Below are 18,800 nucleotides of genomic sequence, written 5' to 3'. Positions count from 1 at the left end.
CGTTTCGAGGTTACCCATTGTCAGAGCTGGCATCTTGAGAATGTTTCCCCGCTCACCTCCGTGAAGACACCTTCCATTTTGTGTGCCATTGGTTTCAATTTTTGAAGTTTAGACTTTTATTTATTAGTGTTGCAAGTCGGCTTACATTAACACTGCAATGAAGTTATTGTGAAAATCCCCCAGTCGCCACACTCCTGTTTGGGTACACTGAGGGAGAATTTAGCACGGCCAATGCACCCTAACCAGCGAGTCTTTCAGGCTGTGGGAGGAAACCGGAGCACACGGAGGAAACCCACGCAGACACGGGGAGAACATGCAAACTCCGCACAGACAGTGACCCAAGCCGGGAATCGAACCCCATCCCTGGTGCTGTGAGGCAGCAGTGCTAACCACTGTGCCACCGTGCCGCCCCACTCCTCGTCTTTAAAAGCCTGGTCTTGTCCCTCACACCACCACCACCCCCCACCCCTCCCCCCGCCACCATCCCCGACTAGACTGTCAGCCGGGAAAGGTCAGAGGTCAGAGTCCAGACACTCAACAGGAGCAAGTACATCTGCTCATTTGCACATGAACACACGACCTCATTAAGATGCGCAGCCATTCCGAGCCTTCTGGCACTTTCCGCGGCCTCAATGGGGCTGCCACTCACCCTTTCTTTATTTTGGGAAGAGAATTGAGCAAAAAAAAAAGGGGGTTCCTTAAAGGAATTAAACTGAAGGAGGGCCGGTGATTGCCACCTGCCTGCGTGAGGGGGGCTTCCGGATGGTTCTGGCTACTCTCAAACCGTCCCGTCAAGTTTGTCGATGGCGGATGTGCGCTGGATGCAACCCAAGCATGCCTAATCCCCCATTGGACTATCTATCCCAGAGCCGTCTAAGTGCATACCCCCCCCCTTCCTTTCCTCACCTCGCCCCTCTCCCCAGTGTCCTCACAAGGCCACTTGCAGATGTCCCTCGTGGATCCCTGGTCCCACTTCCGCTAGGCCGAGACAGCTGGCAATCGGCCCTCAGGTACCCTGGGGGAGGGGGCCAGGCGGGCGAGGGGGTGTACAGGTCGGCACAGTGGTTAGCACTGCTGCCTCACAGCTCCAGGGACCCGGGTTCAATTCCCAGCTTGGGTCACTGTCTGTGTGGAGTCTGCACGTTCTTCCCCCGTGTCTGCGTGGGTTTCCTCCGGGTGCTCCGGTTTCCTCCCACAGTCTGAAAGACCGTGCTGGTTAGGGTGCATTGACCCGAACAGGCGCCGGAGTGTGGCGACTAGGGGAATTTCACAGTGACTCCATTGCAGTGTTAATGTAAGCCTTACTCGTGACTAATAAATAAACTTTAAGTCTCCATGGCGATGAATGAGGGCTTCGACAAAGGGTCATCTGGTCTCGAAACGTCAGCTCTTTTCTATCCTTACCGATGCTGCCAGACCTGCTGAGATTTTCCAGCATTTTCCCTTTTGGTTTCAGCTTCCAGCATCTGCAATAATTTGTTTTTAATACGGTGGATAAAAGGAAAATTACTGCGGCTGCTGGAATCTGAAACCAAAAGAGAAAATGCTGGAAAATCTCAGCAGGTCTGACAGCATCTATGGAGAGAGAATAGAGCCAATGTTTCGAGTCTGGATGACCCTTCGTCAGAACGTGGAACCCGCTCCCACAGGGAAGTGATGAGAGTGGATAAGCAAACTTGCATTCATGGGGGAAAAGTTTAAAGTTTATTTGTTCGTGTCGCAAGTAGGCTTAAATTCACGCTTACCATCTCGCAAACCAGCCTCCCGTCCATTGACTCTGTCTACACTTCCCACTGCCTCGGCAAAGCAGCCAGCATAATTAAGGACCCCACGCACCCCGGACATTCTCTCTTCCACCTTCTTGCGTCAGGAAAATGATACAAAAGTCTGAGGTCACGTACCAACCGACTCAAGAACAGCTTCTTCCCTGTTGCCGTCAGACTTTTGAATGGACCTACCTCGCATTAAGTTGATCTTTCTCTACACCCTAGCTATGACTGGAACACTACATTCTGCACTTTCTCCTTTCCTTCTCTATGAACAGTATGCAAGAAACAATACTTTTCACTGTATCTAATACATGTAACAATAATAAATCAATTCAAATACATTAACACCGCAATGAAGTTACTGTGAAAATTCCCCTAGTCGCTACACTCCGGCGCCTGTTCGGGTACACTGAGGGAGAATTTAGCATGGCCAATGCACCCTAACCAGTGCGTCTTTCGGACTGTGGGAGGAAACCAGAGCACCCGGAGGAAACCCACGCAGACACGGGAGGAAGAAGTAATGGTAAGATGGTACTCAAAAGGGTTAAATTGAGAGTGGTGTTGGGTGAAGGAGGAACACTAGCAGGAACCAAATGGGCTGAAATTTAATAAACCTACTGCAGCTTTCCAATGTGTGCTTAACGTCTGAACAGAGTTTGCTATGCAGATCCCAAATCATGAATAATATTAATTACCATAATCTCTCTGATATTGGCAACCAGTGTTCCAAATTGCATGTCTGTCCACATAGATATTCTTTAAAGCTTATTTATTAGTGTCACGAGTAGGCTTACATTAACACTGCAATGAAGTTACTGTGAAAATCCCCTAGTCGCCAGACTCTGTTCGGGTAACACTGAGGGAGAATTTAGCACGGCCAATCCACCTAACCAGCACATCTTTCAGACTGTGGGAGGAAACCGGAGCACCCGGAGGAAACCCACGCAGACACAGGGAGAACGTGCAAACTCCACATAGACAGTGATCCAAGCCGGGAATCGAACCAGTGTCCCTGGCACTGTGAGGCAGCAGTGATAACCACTGTGCCGCCCATTTATCCCTCAACTGTCATAAAAGCGGATGATCTGGGTCATAATTGCCTGGCGGTCTGTGGGAGCTTGCTGTGCACAAATTGGTTGCCATGTTTCTGAAGTACAACACTTCAGAAATACCCCATTGGCTGCAACTTGATTGAGATGTCTGGTTGTGAAAGGCACGATGTAAATGCAGTCTATGTTTGTTAATCAGGTTTCTGTTCTTAAGAGTTACCTCAATAAAGAGCGCGGAGGCAGAAATAGCAGCAGACACTCCAGATGCACTGCAGCAACTCACCAAGGCTCCACAGACAGAACTTTCCAAACCCGTGACCATCTAGAAGGACAATGGGCAGCAGATACCTGGGAACACCACCCTTGCAAGTTCCCCCTCCGAGCCTCTCACCATCCTGACTTGGAAATATATCGGGCGTTCCTTCACTGTGGCTGGGCCAAAATCCTGGAACTCCCTCCCTACGCTGTGGATGTACCGACACCACACGGGACCGCAGTGGGTTCAAGGAAGCGGTTCACCCACAACCTTCTCCGGGGCAATTAGGGGTGGGCAATAGATGCTGGGCCCAGCCAACAACACCCACATCCCAAAATGTTTATGTCAGAAACAAAGTTACGAGACAACCACACTGGTACAGTGTCCCCATCAAACACTCCCAGGACAGCTACAGCACGGGGTTAGATACAGAGTAAAGCTCCCTCTACACTGTCCCCATCAAACACTCCCAGGACAGGTACAGCATGGGGTTAGATACAGAATAAAGCTACCTCTACACTGTCCCCATCAAACACTCCCAGGACAGGTACAGCATGGGGTTAGATACAGAGTAAAGCTCCCTCTACACTGTCCCCATCAAACACTCCCAGGACAGGTACAGCATGGGGTTAGATACAGAGTAAAGCTCCCTCTACACTGTCCCCATCAAACACTCCCAGGACAGGTACAGCACGGGGTTAGATACAGAGTAAAGCTCCCTCTACACTGTCCCCATCAAACACTCCCAGGACAGGTACAGCACGGGGTTAGATACAGAGTAAAGCTCCCTCTACACTGTCCCCATCAAACACTCCCAGGACAGGTACAGCACAGGGTTAGATACAGAGTCAAGCTCCCTCCACACTATCCCCCATGAACCACTCCCTGGACAGGTACAGCACGGGGTTAGATACAGAGTAAAACTCCCTCTCCACTGTACCCATCAAACACTCCCAGGACAGGTACAGCACGGGGTTAGATACAGAGTAAAGCTCCCTCTACACTGTCCCCATCAAACACTCCCAGGACAGGTACAACACGGGGTTGGATACAGAGTAAAGCTCCCTCTACACTGTCCCCATCAAACACTCCCAGGACAGGTACAGCACGGGGTTAGATACAGAGTAAAGCTCCCTCTGCACTGTCCCCATCAAACACTCCCAGGACAGGTACAGCACAGGGTTAGATACAGAGTCAAGCTCCCTCCACACTATCCCCCATGAACCACTCCCAGGACAGGTACAGCACGGGGTTAGATACAGAGTAAAACTCCCTCTACACTGTACCCATCAAACACTCCCAGGACAGGTACAGCACGGGGTTAGATACAGAGTAAAGCACCCTGTACACTGACCCCCATCAAACACTCCCAGGACAGGTACAGCACGGGGTTAGATACAGAGTAAAGCTCCCTCTACACTGTCCCCCATCAAACACTCCCAGGACAGGTACAGCACAGGGTTAGATACAGAGTAAAGCTCCCTCCACACTGTCCCCATCAAACACTCCCAGGACAGGTACAGCACAGGGTTAGATACAGAGTAAAGCTCCCTCTACACTGTCCCCATCAAACACTCCCAGGACAGGTACAGCACGGGGTTAGATACAGAGTAAAGCTCCCTCTACACTGTCCCCCGTGAAACACTCCCAGGACAGGTACAGCACGGGGTTAGATACAGAGTAAAGCTCCCTCTACACTGTCCCCCATCAAACACTCCCAGGACAGGTACAGCATGGGGTTAGATACAGAGTAAAGCTCCCTCCACACTGTCCCCCATCAAACACTCCCAGGACAGGTAGAGCACGGGGTTAGATACAGAGTAAACGTCCCTTTTTAGTGTCTCAACCCCAGCCCAAGAGGAACATCCGTCATCAAAGTGCCATTGCCCGAATCTGACCATCGATATCCTGTGACCTGGAAGAAATACCCAATCTCCAGCGGACCCAAATCAGCCAAGTGTTTCTCCGCGTCCCAACACAAAACCTCCGCAAGGTGATTGCAAACTCTCCGTGTATTCACACCCCGGGAATGCTCGTCCCCAAAGGCATTATCTGTTGACCCATTTCCTGCAGATCGTTCATGCCTCAGACAACTCAAACCGCCATCCCGAGCAAGCGTGAGCCTTTCCCATCACCAGAATTCTACCGCTGGCCTCTTTCCTGGATTCTGGATCATGTCTGCCAGTGAAGAGGCAAATCCAATAAGGAAAGCGGCACGGTAGCACAGTGGTTAGCACTGCTGCTTCACAGCTCCAGGGACCCGGGTTCGATTCCCGGCTTGGGTCACTGTCTGTGCGGAGTCTGCACCTTCTCATCGTGTCTGTGTGGGTTTCCTCCGGGTGCTCCGGTTTCCTCCCACAGTCCAAAGATGTGCGGGTTAGGTTGATTGGCCATGCTAAAACTGCCCCTTAGCGTCCCGGGATGCGTAGGTTAGAGGGATTAGTGGGCAAATATGTAGGGATTTGGGGTAGGGCCTGGGTGGGATTGTGGTCGCTGCAGACTTGATGGGCCGAATGGCCTCTTTCTGCACTGTAGGGTTTCTATGGTTCTATGGAAAAGTCTCAAACCAGAGACATGGGATGATATTTGCACCCACAATGAGACTGGGCGATGGGATAGACAAAGGAACACAGGACAAGGGCGGCACAGTGGCTCAGTGGTTAACACTGCTGCCTCTCAGCGCCAGGGTTCAATTCCAGCCTCGGGTCACTGTCTGTGTGGAGTTTCTCCCCGTGTCTGCGTGGGTTTCCTCCCAAAGTCCAAAGATGTGCAGATTAGGGGGAATTAGCTCTGCTAATTTTTTTTATTCATTCATGGGACATGGGCATCACTGGCTGGCCAGCATTTATTGCCCATCCCTAGTTGCCCTTGGAGGGCAGTTGAGAGTCAACCACATTGCTGTGGCTCTGGAGTCATATGTAGGCCAGACCGGGTAAGGACGGCAGATTTCCTTCCCTAAAGGACATTAGTGAACCAGATGGGTTTTTCCAACAATCGACAATGGTTTCATGGTCATCAGTAGATTCTTAATTCCAGATTTTTTTCTTGAATTCAAATTCCACCAGCTGCCATGGTGGGATTCAAACCCAGGTACCCAGAACATTAGCTGAATTTCTGGATTATTAGTTTGGCAATAATACCATCAGGCCACCACCTCCTGACCTTTAGTGTCCAAAGATGTGCGGGTTCGGTGGATTGGCCATGCTAAATTGCCCCTTCGTGTCAGGGGGATTGGCAGGGTAAATATGTGGTGTTATGGGAGAAGGTGAGGGGAAATGGGGGCTGAGGAAGATAGGGAAAAGTCGGGGGAAGGGGGTGAGGGGAGATGGGGAGAGGATGGGGGGTGCTGAGGAGAGATGGGGAGAGGATAGGGGGTGCTGAGGAGAGATGGGGAGAAGATGGGGGGGCTGAGGGGAGATGGGGAGCGGATGGGGGGAGATGGGGAGAGGATGGGGGGAGATGGGGAGAGGATGGGGGGTGCTGAGGGGAGATGGGGAGAGAATGGGGGGTGCTGAGGGGAGATGGGGAGAGAATGGGGGGTGCTGAGGGGAGATGGGGAGAGGATGGGGGGGTGCTGAGGGATCCAGGGAGGAGGAGAGTTATTCTGTGAGTGGTTTGCTCACTTGAACATTGCATCCTGAAGCACGCTAACTTTCCCATCACAGCCTGACCGAGCTTCAAAGAGGCGGCTTTCTGGTGGAAGGAGATAATTACACATAAACCTCTTCACCTTAACCCCAACCCTCCCCCCTTCATCAACACAACCGAACCACAGCGACAGAGATACAACCCAGAGCGCGCAGAGGCCTTCCCGCACGGCCTGGCCAGCCGACAGCCGGACATTTACCTGGGTAGAAGTCTTTGGATTTGGAGAGCTTGATGGTGGCGCCCGTCTCCTTCTGAAGCTGGACAATCGTTTGGCCCCCTTTCCCGATTATCGATCCGGCTGCATAACTAGGGATCAAAACCTTCAGGAAAAATTCGCCTTCTTCTGCAAAGGAACAGAGAAAACATTTTATTGTGGTGACCAGCACGTTCGAAGTGCTGCTCGTGCGCATGCGGTTTGCTTCCACGTTTTCTAATTACAATACACCTCAAAAAGTACTTTAACAACAATTGGACAGTTCTATGGAGGTGAAAAGTGCTGCATAAGTACACGGTATTGGTTTCCTCATTTCAATAGGATCTTTACAAGGTTGGATTGGCCTGAGGCCCAGTGGTAGGCTTGAGGCCTACTGGTAGGCCATGTCACCATGGATACCAACAGGCCCTCCAATTCGATTTTCAAGTTTGCTGACGACGCCACCATAGTGGGTCGGATCTCAAACAATGACGAGACAGGAATGAAATAGGGAATCTGGTGAACTGGTGCAGCAACAATAATCTCTCCCTCAATGTCAACAAAATGAAGGAGATTGTCATCGATTTCAGGAAGCGTAAAGAAGAGCATGCCCCTGTCTACATCAACGGGGATGAAGTAGAAAGGGTCGAGAGCTTCAAGTTTTTAGGTGTCCAGATCACCAACAACCTGTCCTGGTCTCCCCATGCTGACACAATAGTTAAGAAAGCCCACCAACGCCTCTACTTTCTCAGAAGACTAAGGAAATTTGGCATGTCAGCTACGACTCTCACCAACTTTTACAGATGCACCACAGAAAGCATTCTCTCTGGTTGTATCACAGCTTGGTATGGCTCCTGCTCTGCCCAAGACCGCAAGGAACGACAAAAGGTTGAGAGAGTAGCCCAATCCATCACGCAAACCAGCCTCCCATCCATTGACTCCGTCTACACTTCCCGCTGCCTCGGCAAAGCAGCCAGCATTATTAAGGACCCCACGCACCCCGGACATTCTCTCTTCCACCTTCTTGTGTCGGGAAAAAGATACAGAAGTCTGAGATCACGTACCAACCGACTCAAGAACAGCTTCTTCCCTGCTGCTGTCAGACTTTTGAATGGACTTACCTTGTATTAAGTTCTCTACACCCTCGCTATGGCTGTAACACTGCATTCTGCACTCTCTCCTTTCCTTCTCTATGAACGGTATGCTTTGTCTGTATAGCGCGCAAGAACAATACTTTTCACTGTATACTAATACATGTGACAAGAATAAACTAAATCAATAAAGGCCTCTGGCTTCTCACTCGAGAGGATAGTCCTCAGGTGTGAGCCAAGGCAACAAGTTCGCGTTAGAGGCGGGAGCCATTCCAGCCTCAATCCGTGTGTACAGCTGTTCATTGTGCAGGTTAGGGAACCCCCACAGCAGGAAGCACGGACATGTAGGAGTCCATTTGGCCCTCTCTGCCACTGCTGACTCTTTCAAAGGACTTTTCAATTGCCCCTGCAATTTGCCTCTCCAGGCTCGCTGATTTGTATGTGGGATCCTCACCTCTGGAACTATTTCCACCCCCCCCTTCCCAACATCTTTCCTTTTAAAAATGAGGTTCATCCTGCCTCCCCCGCCCAACTCATACGAAGTACCACCGCGTTTCCACCTTCCCTTGCGTCCAAATCCCACCTTTCTCCAATTCCATGTCTGAATACATTGGATAGAAGGCACAGAAACAGGCCATTCGGCCCAGCTACTTGGTGCTGTTTACATGCACCGCTGTTATCCCAAGAGGTCCACAAGGATCCTTGCGCTGGGGGACACGGGTTCAAAGTCCCACCACAGCAGCTGGTGGAAGCTGTAAAGAAAGTTCCGGAATTCCACTACCCTCTCTGTGAGAAAGTACATCCTGAAAAAGACCCTGAATGGCCTAGCTCCATCTTCTAGATCCCCCCCCCCCTCCCCAAGTAGCAAAGATCCAACAACAGCTTGCATTGATATAGCGCCATTAACGCAATGGAACATCCCAAAGTTGCCTCAAGAGGACGTTAGAATACAAAATGAGACCCCGAGCCACATATCGAGATGTTACCAAAGGCTTGGTTCAAAGAGGCGGGATTTAAGGAGCACCTTCAAGGGGAAAAGTGAAGTGAAGAGGTTTAGGGAGGGAATTCCAGAGCTCGAGGACCCAGGCAACGGAAGGCACGGCCGCCAATGGCAGAGCGATTAAAATCGGGGGATGCTCGAGAGGTCGGAATTGGAAGAAGGCAGAGATCATGGAAGAGGTTACAGAGATAGGGAGGGATGTGGGGCTGGAGGAGGTTACAGGAATAGGGAGGGATGTGGGGCTGGAGGAGGTTACAGAGATAGAGAGGGATTTGGGGCTGGAGGAGGTTACAGAGATAGGGAGGGATGTGGGGCTGGAGGAGGTTACAGAGATAGGGAGGGATGTGGGGCTGGAGGGGGTTACAGAGATAGGGAGGGATGTGGGGCTGGAGGAGGTTACAGAGATAGGGAGGGATGTGGGGCTGGAGGAGGTTACAGAGATAGGGAGAGAGGCCACTGAGGAATTTGAAAGTTGGCCTTTCTCGCCAGAGAGAGAGAGAGGGATTGGAGAGAGCTTAGAATGAGGGGAGATCTAGTTGAGGTATATAAGACGATGCAAGGTCTTGACAAAGTGGACGTGGTGGGGATATTTCCTCTTGTGGGGCAATCGGGAACAAGAGGTCATAGTTTTCGGATAAAGGGTCGCAGATTTAAAACAGAGATCAGGAGGAATTATTTCTCACAAAGGGTGGTGAATCCGTGGAACTCAGTACCCCAGAGTGCAGTGGATGCCAGGACATTGGGCGGCACGGTGGCACAGTGGTCAGCACTGCTGTCTCTCAGCGCCAGGGACCCCGGTTCGATTCCCGGCTCGGGTCACTGTCTGTGCGGAGTTTGCACATTCTCCCCATGTCTGCGTGGGTTTCCTCCCAGACATGCCGGGTGGGGGGCATTGGCCATACTAAATTCTCCCTCAGTGTACCCGAACAGGCACACTAGTGTGGCAACTAGGGGATTTTCACAGTAACTTCATTGCAGTGTTAATGTAAGCCGACTAATAAATAAACTAAACTCAAATTTAAGGAAGCGGTGGACAGATTTTTAATTAGTAAGGGGAGGGGGGGTTGGATTGAGGGGGCAATTGGGAACGGACAGGAAGGTGGAGTTGAGGTCAAGATGAGGTCAGCCATGATTGTTATCGAATGATGCAGCAGGCGAGAGGGGCTGAATGGCCTACTCCTGGTCCTAGTTCCTACATTCTAATGAGGGGGGGGGGGAATATTGGCAGGGCATTGGGGCATCGGGGCATCGCTTCAGGGGCAGGGCGTCAGAGAGTAAGGGAGGGGGGCAATGCAGAGTGGGATGGGTAATTATTACTCACATTGTCCCTCCCTCCACACTTGTCACTCAGCAGGGTGAGGGGTTCGAGATTCACCTCTCCCCACCCCCAGTCCAATCCCTCTCTCTCCCGCCCCTCCCTGGAATCACATTCTGGGGCGTGGGTCGGGGTGGAAGAAGGGGAGAGAGAGAGCTGGAAAATTGTCCTGATTCTTTGGGTTACATTTTTGGACGGCGAGGGATTATTCGAGGCAATGTTCGGCGGTTAAACCTTCTGCTGTCTGCAAAGGTTGTAATTAAAGCCCTGGGAGGGATCCATGACGATGGCATTGCTGCAACGGCCTCAGTGCTCAGCGCCAACAACTGCCAGTTTCCAGATGCAATTTTGCATCTCATCCGCTTCATCCTGGACCACAATATCTTCACCTTCAACAACCAGTTCTTCATCCAGACACACGGAACAGCCATGGGGACCAAATTCGCACCTCAATATGCCAACATCTTCATGCACAGGTTCGAACAAGACTTCTTCACAGCACGGGACCTTCAACCGATGCTATACACTAGATACATCGATGACATTTTCTTCCTTTGGACTCATGGTGAACAATCACTGAAACAACTCTATGATGACATCAACAAGTTCCATCCCACCATCAGACTCACCATAGACTACTCTCCGGAATCGGTTGCATTCTTGGACACACGCATCTCCATTAAGGACGGTCACCTCAGCACCTCACTGTACCGCAAGCCCACGGATAACCTCACGATGCTCCACTTCTCCAGCTTCCACCCTAAACACGTTAAAGAAGCCATCCCCTACGGACAAGCCCTCCATCTACACAGGATCTGCTCGGATGAGGAGGATCGCAACAGACACCTCCAGACGCTGAAAGATGCCCTCATAAGAACAGGATATGGCGCTCGACACATTGATCAACAGTTCCAACGCGCCACAGCGAAAAACCGCACCGACCTCCTCAGAGGACAAACACGGGACACAGTGGACAGAGTACCCTTCGTTGTCCAGTACTTCCCCGGAGCGGAGAAGCTACGGCATCTCCTCCGGAGCCTTCAACATGTCATTGATGAAGACGAACATCTCGCCAAGGCCATCCCCACACCCCCACTTCTGGCCTTCAAACAACCGCACAACCTCAAACAGACCATTGTCCGCAGCAAACTACCCAGCCTTCAGGAGAACAGTGACCATGACACCACACAACCCTGCCACAGCAACCTCTGCAAGACGTGCCGGATCATCGACACGGATGCCATCATCTCACGTGAGAACACCATCCACCAGGTACACGGTACATACTCTTGCAACTCGGCCAACGTTGTTTACCTGATACGCTGCAAGAAAGGATGTCCCGAGGCATGGTACATTGGGGAAACTATGCAGACGCTACGACAACGGATGAATGAACACCGCTCGACAATCACCAGGCAAGACTGTTCTCTTCCTGTTGGGGAGCACTTCAGCGGTCACGGGCATTCGGCCTCTGATATTCGGGTAAGCATTCTCCAAGGCGGCCTTCACGACACATGACGGCGCAGAGTCGCTGAGCAGAAACTGATAGCCAAGTTCCGCACACACGAGGACGGCCTCAACCGGGATATTGGGTTCATGTCACACTATTTGTAACTCCCACAGAGTTTCACTGGCTGTCTTGTCTGGAGACAATACACATCTTTTTAGCCTGTCTTGATGCTCTCTCCACTCATGTTGTTTTGTTTCTTAAAGACTTGATTAGTTGTAAGTATTCGCATTCCAACCATTATTCATGTAAATTGAGTTTGTGTCTTTGTATGCTCTGTTTGTGAGCGGAGTTCCCACTCACCTGAAGAAGGGGCTTGCAGCTCCGAAGGCTTGTGTGGCTTTTGCTACCAAATAAACCTGTTGGACTTTAACCTGGTGTTGTTAAACTTCTTACTGTGTTTACCCCAGTCCAACGCCGGCATCTCCACATCAGGGATTCTGGTGCAGGGATTTGAAAGCACTCTGGGTGAACGCAAGCGCAGTTCCTGCGGGAGGACCGCAGCTTCCGGTTGGGATCAGGGGGCAAACTCAGCGTCGTCAGCCAACCGATCGAAGATCGTCCCCGTGTTTGGACCGCACTTTCATTAAGTCCCCCCCCCCGCCCCACCCCAACCACCCCGGGGAGCCCCCTCAGCAGAGTGCTGAGCCCCTTTCAAATCTCTCTGCCCATCATCTACTGATAGTCGCTGATTCAATTTCGGGGTCGGGGGGGTTGACAGAGAGAAATGGGCAACAATAGTGTGCCAACTATTACCTCACCACCCCCTCCACCACCCCCCCCCCGTCGTCCGCCAGTGCGAGCCTGCTCCACCATTCAATATAATCATGGTGGATCACAAGACCATAAGAACAGAATTGGGCCACTCGGCCCATCGAGTCTGCTCCGCCATTCAATCATGGCTGATATGTTTCTCATCCCCATTCTCCTGCCTTTTCCCCATAACCCCTGACCCCCTTATTAATCAAGAACCTATCTGTCTCTGTCTTAAAGACACTCAATGACCTGGCCTCCACAGCCTTCTGCGGCAAAGAGTTCCACAGATTCACCATTCTCTGGCTGAAGAAATTCCTCCTCATCTCTGTTTTAAAGGATCGTCCCTTTAGCCTGAGGTTGTGCCCTCTGGTTCTAGTTTTTCCTACTAGTGGAAACATCCTCTCCACGTCCACTCTATCCAGGCCTCACATTATCCTGTAAGTTTCAATAAGATCCCCCCTCATCCTTTCAAACTCCAACGAGTACAGACCCAGAGTCCTCAACCGTTCCTCATATGACAAGCTCTTCATTCTGGGAATCATTCTTGTGAACCTCCTCTGGAAGGCCAGCACATCCTTCCTTAGATACGGGGCCCAAAACTGCTCACAATACTTCAAATGGGGTCTGACCAGAGCCTTCTACAGCCTCAGAAGTACATCCCTGCTCTTGTATTCTAGCCCTCTCGACATGAATGCTAATATTGCATTTGCCTTCCTAACTGCCGTCTGAACCTGCACGTTAACCTTAAGAATCTTGAACAATGACTCCCAAGTCCCTTTGTGTTTCTGATTTCCTAAGCATTTTCCCATTTAGAAAATAGTCTATGCCGCCATTCCTCCTTCCAAAGTGCACAACCTCACACTTTTCCACATTGTATTCCATCTGCCACTTCTTTGCCCACTCTCCTAACCTGTCCAAGTCCTTCTGCAGCCCCTCTGCTTCCTCAATACTACCTGAACCTGATGGTTTTTTTCCGACAATGGTTTCACGGTCATCAGTAGATTTTTAATTCCAGATATTTGTTATTGAATTCAAATTCCACCATCTGCCGTGGTGGGATTCGAACCCGGGTCCCCAGAACGTTAGCTGAGTTTCTGGATTAATAATCTAGCGATAATACCACGAGGCCATCACCTCAATCGTCTGCAAGTGGTGAAAGGTGCCATATAAATGAAAGTTCCTTCTTCCTGTCTCACTGCAGGGATATCTACACAACAACTGATATTTATATATCACCTTTTTAATGTCACAACCCCCCGCCTCTACCCCACCCCGGCCCCCAAGATCCTTCACAAGGGATTTATAAAACAAAGTACACCACCAAGACAGGCGAGGAGATGTGAGGTCAGATGAGGAGGTTGGTTTTAAGGAGCATCTTAAATGAGGAAAGCGAGGGAGAGAGGCGGAGAGGTTTAGGCAGGGAATTCCAGAGTTCGGGAAACCCAGGCAGCTGAAGGCACGGCCGCCAATGGCAGAGAGATTAAAAATTGAGGGATGCTCGAGAGGCCGGAATTGAAGGAACACAGAGATCATGGAGGAGGTTACAGAGATAGGGAGGGATGTGGGGCTGGAGGAGATTACAGCGATAGGGAGGGACGTGGAGCTGGAGGAGGTTACAGAGATAGGGAGAGACGTGGGGGCTGGAGGAGGTTACAGAGATAGGGAGGGATGTGGGACTGGAGGAGGTTACAGAGATAGTGAGGGATGTGGGGCTGGAGGAGGTTACAGAGATAGGGAGGGATGTGGGGCTGGAGGAGGTTACAGAGATAGGGAGAGATGTGTGGCTGGAGGAGGTTACAGAGATAGGGAGGGATGTGGGGCTGGAGGAGGTTACAGAGATAGGGAGGGATGTGGGGCTGGAGGAGGTTACAGAGATAGGGAGGGATGTGGGGCTGGAGGAGGTTACAGTGATAGGGAGCGACATGGGGCTGGAGGAGGTTACAGTGATAGGGAGGGATGTGGGGCTGGAGGAGGTTACAGAGATAGGGAGGGATGTGGGGCTGGAGGAGGTTACAGTGATTGGGGGGCTGGAGGCGATTACAGTGAAAGAACAACCAATAGATTTCCAAGTCAGGACAGTGAATGGCTCGGAGGGGAACCTGCAGGTAGGTGCCCCCCATGTGTCTGCTGCTCTGTCCTTCTAAATGGTAGAGGTTTCGACTTTGGAAGGTGCTTGATGTGCGATTAATTCACTCGGGAGGCTAGGACGTACCCGGGAATAAAGGCTTTTATTCACAACAAGAATAGAGCATACTGCTTAACAATACTATCCCAGACTAAAGGCCACTAGGAAGTAGCAGTGACCTTTATACTCCTATAAGAAGGCGGAGCCAAACGGAGTGTACCACAGAACAATGCTAACAGGTGGAACACCCCAACCCTAACCCCAACAGTAACAAGAGTAACATATGTACAAGTACCCATAGTGGTAACCAGCTATGGTTCAGTACCCATAGTGGTAACCATCTATGGTTCACCACATTCACCCCTCCTTTAAAAACAAAGGCCGGTGGGGTAAAGAGACAAAACGAACTGTTCATATGTTCACAAGTTCAGCCGTATCGGAGGGCCGCACCGTCTCTGCGACCTCCGCAGCACTGGCTCCAGTGCCGGTTCTGGTGACCGTGGTGACGATCCTCTCTCCGAGGTGGTGTCCAGTGACTCCTCCAGTTCCTCACACACCTGTGGACCTCGAGGTGGCGACAATCTCCTGGACTCAGGCAAGCTGTACGCGGAAGTAAGAGGATGAAGTGGAGGTCCCGATGCTGCCCGCGCCGTGTCAGGAGGGGAGAGAATGGGCAAAGGAATCCTAACCAGGGGTGCGGGAGTGACGGGGGTTTCCAGGTCCCCTGCAGGCGCCAGATCTCTGATAGAGACCGTGTCCTCTCGCCCGTCAGGATATGCCACATAGGCATATTGAGGGTTGGCGTGGAGGAGATGGACCTGTTCAACCAAAGGGTCGAACTTGCGGGCCCTAACATGCCGCCGCAGGAGGACAGGTCCTGAGTACGTCAACCAAGACGGCAGTGAGGTCCCAGAGGAAGACTTCCTGGGGAAGGTAAACATCCGCTCATGTGGGGTAGCGTTGGTTGCCGTACACAGGAGGGACCGGATTGAATGGAGCGCATCAGGAAGTACCTCTTGCCAACGGGAGACTGGAAGACCCCTAGACCTTAACGCCAGTAAAACAGCCTTCCAGACTGTAGCGTTTTCTCTCTCGACCTGTCCGTTACCCCTGGGGTTGTAACTCGTAGTCCTACTTGAGGCAATTCCTTTAGAGAGCAGGTATTGCCTCAAGTCGTCGCTCATAAACGACGAGCCCCTATCACTGTGGATAAAACTGGGGTAGCCGAACAGGGTAAAAAGACTCCGCAGGGCTTTGATGACCGTAGCAGAGGACATGTCAGAACAGGGGATGGCAAAGGGGAATCGGGAGTACTCGTCAACCACGTTGAGGAAATACACATTCCGATCTGTCGAAGGAAGGGGGCCCTTGAAATCGACACTCAGTCGTTCAAAAGGGCGAGTGGCCTTAATGAGGTGTGCCCTGTCAGGCCGGTAGAAGTGCGGCTTGCACTCTGCACATACCTGGCAGCTTCGAGTTATCGACCTGACATCTTCTATGGAGTAGGGCAGATTCCGGGCCTTTACAAAATGGAAGAGCCGAGTGATCTCCGGATGGCAGAGATCATTGTGGAGGGCCTGTAGCCGGTCCTCCTGCACACTGGCACATGTTCCACGCGACAGGGCATCTGAGGGCTCATTGAGCTTCCCCGGACGGTACATGATATCATAGTTGTAGGTGGAGAGTTCGATTCTCCACCTCAAGATTTTATCATTTTTGATCTTACCCCGTAACGTGTTGTAGAACATGAACGCCACGGACCGCTGGTCCGTGAGCAGAGTAAATCGTTTGCCAGCCAAATAATGGCGCCAATGCCGAACGGCCTCCACAATGGCCTGAGCCTCTTTTTCCACAGAGGAGTGCCGAATTTCGGGGCCTTGGAGGGTGCGAGAGAAAAAGGCGACGGGCCTGCCTGCCTGGTTAAGTGTGGCGGCCAGGGCGAAATCAGATGCATCACTCTCCACCTGAAAGGGGATGGACTCATCGACAGCGTGCATCGTGGCTTTCGCAATGTCGGCTTTTATCCCTTCAAAGGCGAGGCGAGCCTCTGCTGTCAGGGGAAAAGAGGTAGATTTTATGAGCGGACGGGCTTTGTCCGCATAATTGGGAACCCACTGTGCATAGTACGAGAAGAAGCCTAAGCATCTTCTCAGTGCTTTGATGCTAGTGGGTAGGGGAAGTTCAAGGAGGGGACGCATACGGTCTGGATCGGGGCCAATTACCCCGTTTTCCACCACGTATCCGAGGATTGCTAGGCGGTGCTTGTTAAATACGCACTTCTCCCTGTTATAGGTCAGGTTCAGGAGAGACGCAGTGCGTAAAAACTTCTGGAGGTTGGCATCGTGGTCCTGCTGGTCATGGCCGCAGATAGTGACGTTGTCCAGGTACGGGAAGGTAGCCCGTAGCCCATTTTGGTCCACCATTCGGTCCATCTCACGCTGGAAGACCGAGACCCCATTAGTGACGCCGAAAGGGACTCTTAAGAAGTGGTAGAGACGGCCATCCGCCTCAAAGGCCGTGTATTTTTGGTCCTCTGGGCGAATGGGGAGCTGGTGGTAGGCTGACTTCAAGTCGATAGTGGAGAACACCCGGTACTGCGCAATCTGGTTGACCATGTCAGATATGCACGGGAGAGGGTACGCGTCCAGCTGCGTGTACCTATTAATGGTCTGACTATAGTTTATGACCATCCGGGGCTTGTCTGCAGTCTTGACCACCACGACTTGTGCTCTCCATGGGCTAGTGCTAGGTTGAATGACCCCTTCCCTGAGGAGCCGCTGAACCTCAGATCGAATAAAGATCCGATCCTCAGCGCTGTAACGCCTGCTCTTAGTTGCGATGGGCTTGCAGCCTGGCATGAGATTTTCAAATAGGGAAGGCGGGGTAATTTTGAGTGTCGAGAGACTGCATGTGGAGCACGCTGGACAATTTGGAGGCTGCTGTTCTCCCACTGAAAGTGGAGGGAGTGGCCCATCGTACTGCAGGGTCACACTCCTCAGGTGGACCATAAAGTCTAGCCCCAGGAGTACCGGAGCGCAAAGGTGCGGTAACACGAGGAGCCTGAAGTTCTCATAAACTGTGCCCCGCACCGTTAAGGTTACCACACAGCTCCCAAGAACAACAACAGATCGGGACCTCGACGCCTTGGAGATTGTCTGCCTGACAGTTTGCACGCGGAGCGCACACCCGTTTCACTGTATCCGGATGGATGAAACTCTCCGTGCTCCCGCTGTCAAACAGGCAATGTGTCAGGTGCCCGTTTACCTCTGTGTCCATCATGGACTTGTCGAGTCTGTGAGGCTTGGCCTGGTCCAGGATGATTGACGCCACTGTTGGATCCCGAGTGTAACTGCAGGCAGCTGAGATAGTCGACGACGAGGACCCCTGCTAGTCTTCTGCGGCCGGTGTCGACCAAAATGGCTGCGCCCACGAATCGCACGTGGTCGATGATGTTGAAAACGGCGGCACCCGCAGGTCACACGTGGCTTGCACCGTCGTCATAGGAAATGGCGGCGCCCGTGCATCGCACGTGGCTGAAGACATCGACGAGGCCGGAGATGAGGAGATGGATCCTGGGGAGTCACACGCAGCACTGCTAGGCTTGGAAGGGGTCTTTGCTCGGCACACTTTTGCATAGTGCCCTTTCTTCCCACAGGCGGAGCAAAACACCGTCCTGGCCGGACATCTCTGACGTGGATGCTTCGCCAATCCGCAGAAATAGCACCGTGGGCCTCCAGGAGCTGCCGCAGCCGTCAGGTCTGAAGTTGAGAGCATTATCGCACAGTTCCGAGGAGCCGCCGGGTACAGTTGAGGCAGTGGCTGTCCTTGCCACGCTGTTCCCATGTGGTCGGTGGGGTAGGTTTCAAGATTTCTGGAGGCCGTTTCCATTGCATCGGCCAATTCTACCGTCTTAGCCAGGTCCAAGTTACCCTGCTCTAGCAGCCGCAGGCGAATATAGGATGAGCCGATTCCCGCCACGAACGCATCTCGGATCAGATCGTTGGTGTATTGAGTAGCCGACACCTCCTTGCAATTGCAGGCTCTGGCTAGCTGTTGAAGTTCGCGCAGATACTGTCCCGTAGTTTCGCCGG

The 18,800-nt window shown here is 51.9% G+C and overlaps 1 protein-coding gene across 5 annotated transcripts in view; it reads right to left on the bottom strand.

Moving 5' to 3' along the window:
• The window catches only part of LOC144511421 (RNA-binding protein Nova-1-like), a 178,717-nt gene that overhangs the window by 124,914 nt on the left and 35,003 nt on the right, over window positions 1-18,800 (bottom strand). For 4 of the 5 annotated variants that reach the window (XM_078241760.1, XM_078241759.1, XM_078241761.1 and 1 more), the window contains exon 2: window positions 6,922-7,065. In XM_078241760.1, coding sequence (XP_078097886.1) covers window positions 6,922-7,065 — 144 coding nt within the window. The remainder of the gene's footprint in view (window positions 1-6,921; window positions 7,066-18,800) is intronic. The other variant, XM_078241764.1, reaches the window with a different exon arrangement.

This window comes from Mustelus asterias, chromosome 24, assembly GCF_964213995.1.
Source record: "Mustelus asterias chromosome 24, sMusAst1.hap1.1, whole genome shotgun sequence".
Lineage (NCBI taxonomy): Eukaryota > Metazoa > Chordata > Chondrichthyes > Carcharhiniformes > Triakidae > Mustelus > Mustelus asterias.
The sequence above is the reverse complement of the archived record's forward strand: the minus strand, read 5'-3'. Positions and strand labels throughout refer to the sequence as shown.